We start from the raw sequence: 5,641 nt of genomic DNA, 5'->3' as shown, positions 1-5,641 counted from the left end.
TCAAATAAATTTAAATTTAAAATTTAACATATTTTATCATGTGTTCATAATTTACAAAAGATTAGATAAATATTTTATTAATTGAACTATATAATATAATAAATGAATACCAAGGCCAGTATTATCATCTGAATTATAATACTTTATAGGTATTTAATTGTTTTAATTTGAGTCTTGCAACATTTAGTAAATCTTATTCTAACCTTATTTTTTTAATTATTTTTTGACACATATACCACCTTTGAAATTAAAAAAGAAAAAGAAAAAATAAACTAAATTAATAATGCCAAACACAATCGGGTAGAGGTGTAACGACTTAATAAATAGCTCGTGAGTCGAGTTTGTAAAGCTAAAAAGTCAAATTTAAGCCGGCCCTGATTAGTTAAATCATGAGCCTTCTCGTTTAAAAAATAATAATATAAAATGTCTTCAAAATATATTAGCATTTAGAATTTGAAGTTTAAAATTGGTTAAAATATTTTAAAATTATATCTAACTTTATTGTTTTAAGTAATTATTTATTATTTTTTTAGTTCATATTTTTTATCATTATATTAAAAAAATATTTTGAAACATAATTATTATTTTTTCATAATAAATGAGTCATCTCTTCAGCTGGCTCGAGTTTGTGCTTGAAATGGATTCGATTCCGATTCGTTTGCATCCTAAATCAGGTTTGGGCTCACCGATTAATAAAAAAAGGGAAAAAAAGTGCAGTTGGATGTCATCAAGAAGCAGTTAAAGATCCCGGCTATGATGGCGGTGCAGCTAATAAATTGGACGGTTGAGATTTAATTTATTTAAAATTAAAATATTAGAAATGGCAGCCATTAAAAAATTGAATCAGACGGCTTACATTTCTTGAAATCTAGGGGGTATATTTGTAACAAATATTCCGTTGGGAAAGTGAGAATTACCGCATTTATTAAAACTTATATTGATTTCCATGAGAGACGACCTCGGATAATGTAGAGAGGGAAGCTCTGCTAGGGTTTTGAGATCTCCCGCCGCCTGCATTTTTTCCCTCCCTTTGTGGGAGGGATTCTCCCTTCCCTTGTGATGGCTTCACCCCAGGTTCATTTCCCCCCTCTTCCCTCCACCTCTGTTCTTGGCAATCCTCCCACTGGAGGATCCTATGCTGATAATGTTTCAACCACTATACCCAAAGCTAATGTCTTTCCAGTCTCTTTCTACGCTCCTGGTCAGAAAAAGCTTTCCTTCAACCTCAACGATCTGTCCGAAGGAAAAACCGTGTGGAACAACGCCCTTATTGGATATTCTCTTGGTCCTAGACCATACTATGAACGACTTCTCAAAGCCATGCAAAAGCTCTGGCCTCTTAAAGGCTCCATGTCCCTCCTTTCCTTGGCAGATGGGTTCTTCCTGCTGAAGTTCACTACCTCTGAAGACCTTGAATCTATTCTGTCTGGTGGCCCTTGGTTCCTACTTGGTAAGCCCTTCATTCTACAGAGATGGTCCCCAAAGTTCAAGCCGAAGCGTGATGAGGCTGCTCCCATCCCTCTCTGGATCAAAATAGTTGATTTTCCGCTAGCCCTATGGACTCCGACAGGTATCTCTCGCATCGCCAGTTATATCGGTGTCCCGATCTCTGTTGACGCTCTCACAGCTAATAGAACCAGACTTACTTTTGCCCGGGTATGTGTCCAAATCACTAAAGATTCCATCTTGCATGAAGAAATCCCTATAGAGATTGATGGTGAAGACCTTATCCTTTCTGTTATCTACGACTGGAAGCCGGATCGGTGTGAAGGATGTGGCTCTTTGATACATCCTTTCTCCTTATGCCCAAAAAATCCAAATCCACAGCCTTTTTTACCTCCACAACCACCCAAAAATCGTGGTAGGAGCACCTCGCGGCATAGAGCTTCTCAGACGCGCAGGTCTCCTTCCAGAAAGCCAACGACAAACCCCACAATTAGTGCTGAAACCTCCACCAACCCTATTGATCCCAAACTCAACATTATTCAGGACACTTCTCTTCCAGTCAATGAAACTCTACCCGCTTCTTCGCTTCCAGTTAATGATTCATTACCCATTTCTTATAATCAAACCTTGATTCCCCCTCTCCCAAACCTCAATTCCCCTACTGAGGTGTCTTCATCCTCAGAACAGCCAACACCAAATTATCTTCCTAATATCCCCAAAATCCCCCTTGGTAACAAGTTTGATTTTCTTCAGTCCGCTGAAGAAGACACTCCCAATCATGTTGACAGTCTGTCTGAAAATGGCTCTTCTTCCATTCCTAATGTTGGGGAAGAGCCGCCTGATACTTCCACTTCTACTGGGAAAAAACCCAAACCTGACAAAGGTAAATCCCCTTCCAAGTCCAAGCCACCTAAAGGCAAATCGGCCAAGAAGGCCAAACCCTCAAAATTTTAATGTCCCCTCCCAAATTTGCAAGTTGGAACGTCCGGGGCTTCAATAACCCGGACAAGGTGCATCTCTGTAAGTCTCTGATTCGTGAACATGATCTTAAATTACTTTGTGTTTTAGAAGCTAGAATTGCTCTGTCTTCTGCGGAAGATAATTGGTTTTTAAATTCTCATTTGTTGTTTGAGAATGAAGAAAGTCACAACAACTTCAAGGATTCCAACCCGGGTAGAATCTGGATCAAATGGGATTCTTCTGCTATCAATTTTAGGCCCATCCTTACTTCACCTCAACTTATTCATGGGGTTTTTTCTGCGGGATCTTTTCCCCCCATTTTACTTTCGGTTGTCTATGCTTGCAATAGTATGGACGAGAGAAGAAGTTTATGGAATCAATTAATTGAGCTTATCCCACCTCTAGATCAGCCGTGGGTTATAATGGGAGATTTTAACTGTTGCCGCTTTGATTCTGAAAAAGCGGGTGGGACTTGCCTCTCCGAAAGCCGTTTGGGAGAGTTAAACAATGTTGTTTTTAAATGTGGTGTGCAAGACTTATCTTCTACTGGTCTTTTCTACACCTGGTGTAATCAAAGGGTGGACCATCCGATTCACATTAAACTTGATAGAGTTCTGGTTAATTCTGCTTTACTTGATCACCTGCCTTTAGCTTACTACAAAGTTGATGCTCCTCAAGGCTCTGATCACTCCCCGCTTATCTTCAGTCCCACTCATGTGAAACCTATTTCTGCTAGGTTTAAATTCAAAAACTACTGGACTGAAATGGATGGTTTCTGGGATGACGTTTATGCTGCTTTCTCTGTTAAGACAGCTAGAAGCCCCATTGCTTCCTTTTCTCATAGCTTGCAATGCCTCAAAAGACTTCTTAAAAATAGGAACTGGGCTTCCTCTAATTTCTTGTCTACCTCCATTTTGGAACTCAAAGCCAAGCAAAACGCCTGTTTACTGGAGCTTCAACAAAATCCTTTAGACCATGATATTAACTTTACTTTAAAAAATATCAATGGTAACCTGGCATCTTTGCAAGCTCATTGGTCTACTTGGATAACACAAAGAGCCAAAACTTCTTGGCTTTCTCAAGGTGAAGATGACTTATGCTTTCTTTTTGCTAAGATTAGGCATAGGAGCAATAAAAATTGTATCAGAGAGATCACCACAGATGAAGGACATTTTTCCTCTCACGCTGAGATATCTAGGGCTGTTGTAAATCATTTTAAAAAACTCTACAACCCTACCTTTAGACCTTCAATCTCTCACACCATTCCTTCTGGTAAGACTGTCCCCACTCATCTTTATGGCATGTTGATTGCCTCGGTTTCCTTTGATGAAGTCAGAAAGGCAGTTTTTGAGGGAAGTGAATCTTCTACTCCGGGCCCGGATGGATTCTCGTTTGCTTTCTATAGAAAAGCTTGGCATTTGATTGGGTTCCAAATCTACAAAGCTGTGAATAATTTCTTCACCTCTGGTTCATTCCCTAAGGGGATGAAAGCTACGGCCATTACTTTAATACCCAAAAAATCTCATGCTGCTCACATCAATGACTATCGGCCTATATCCCTTTGTAATGTTTTTTATAAAATTATTGCAAAGGTCCTTGCTAATAGATTGAAGTTGGTGTTACCTTTGATAATCCATGAAAGTCAATCTGGCTTTATTGCGAAGAGATGTTCTACAGACTATATTATCCTTGCTTCTGAAATTCTAAGAGATTTCAAGGGTTCTAGCAAGAAATTTTGTGCAAAGCTAGATATCAAAAAGGCATTTGATTGTGTTTCTAGAGAGTTTTTGATTGACAGATTGGTTCAAAAGGGGTTTCCAGATAGATTTGTTTCTTGGATTAAAGGATGTATCTTGGATGTTCATTTTTCTGTCTGCTTAAATGGTTCCCTTGAGGGGTTTTTTAACTCATCTGCTGGGCTCAGACAAGGATGCCCACTTTCCCCACTTTTATTCTGCATTGTAATGGATGGTCTTTCTCAAATTCTTCACTCACCTCACAACAACATTGGATTTCAGGGGATTCAAAGCAGAAATTTTAATGTTAATCATCTCATGTATGCAGACGACCTTCTTGTTTTCGGATCGGCCTCCACTGAAAATGCTGAGGCCCTCTCTTCCTGCCTGCAACATTTTGGGTCTAATTCTGGCCTTTTCATCAATACCTCCAAAAGCTCTATTACCTTCTCTAACTCTGTTACTGAGGTATTTCAGATTTGCGAGGTTTTGGGGATTCACCAAGTTATTGAATCTTTCATCTATCTGGGCCTCCCTATTTCTCCTAAACGGCTCAAAATTACTCACTTTCAACCACTCCTGAGCAGGCTTTCTGCTCTACTTGATGGTTGGAAAATCAAGTTTCTTTCTTTTGCAGGTAGGGTGCAGTTTCTCAAATTTACTATTATCAATACTATAGCCTATTGGATTAGAGGAGCTATTATTCCAAAATCCTGCTGTGGCTACATTAATAAACTTTGCTCCAGAACCACGAATTCGGTCTCGTTATTATCGTGGTTGCAATCAGGCTCATCAGATTCATCGAACCACCAAAAGGCAAAAAATTAAAAAAATAATAATGATAATAAAGAAAAAGGCCAACGATTATAATTGGGGCGTTAATTTTCATCCTTATGGTGAAAATTACTGATTTAAAATACTAAATGGTAAGTTATAAATATGTAATTATAATGTACAATTTAGAAATATAATCATCTATAATTAACGGGTCAAATTTTTCAACGTTTTGACCATGGTACTTTTTTATATATCAATAAAATTATCTTGATCGGGCACGAACCTCATGGCACAATTAAATCAGGAACCATCTAAACTTCGATTTCAGCAAACTTATTGTTGAACTGAACGTCTCGAAAAGACAAACACAAAGACACCAAATTCGACTAAATCTGAGCTCAAATGTGTCCAAATCAATAACCTCAAGAACATTTGAAAGGTTCAAACCATAATTTGAATTACCAAAAAGTTTTTAAACATGCTTATAGTTGAATCGAGCGGCTCGATGAGATGAATCTAGCGAGCTTAAGATCGCCAAATTCTGACATCACTAAGGCATTTAAATGCCTAATAAACAGTCTACAATCAAGGGATTTAACATTAGTAGTCCATCCAAATCACTCCAATTTTGCATTGATCTTTCTTCTATTTACGGGTCATGCCACTATCAGAAATCAATAAATAGATCACTCACTTCTCATGAAAGGGGACCCCAAGCAAGG

General features: G+C 38.3%; 1 protein-coding gene across 1 annotated transcript; it reads left to right on the top strand.

Annotated features, from left to right (window-relative positions):
• Positions 1-1,059: 1,059 nt before the first annotated feature.
• Positions 1,060-2,400, top strand: LOC114580134. The gene has a single exon (XM_028696673.1). The coding sequence runs from the start codon at positions 1,060-1,062 to the stop codon at positions 2,398-2,400; it is 1,341 nt and encodes a 446-aa protein (XP_028552506.1).
• The last annotated feature ends 3,241 nt before the right edge of the window (positions 2,401-5,641 follow it).

The sequence above is a fragment of the Dendrobium catenatum genome, unplaced genomic scaffold, assembly GCF_001605985.2.
Source record: "Dendrobium catenatum unplaced genomic scaffold, ASM160598v2 fragScaff_scaffold_807, whole genome shotgun sequence".
Lineage (NCBI taxonomy): Eukaryota > Viridiplantae > Streptophyta > Magnoliopsida > Asparagales > Orchidaceae > Dendrobium > Dendrobium catenatum.
This window is presented reverse-complemented; position numbering and strand designations above follow the sequence as displayed.

Coding starts and splice junctions, on each gene's coding strand:
- LOC114580134 (XM_028696673.1), top strand. CDS start 1,060: ATGGCTTCACCCCAGGTTCATTTCCCCCCTCTTCCCTCCACCTCTGTT.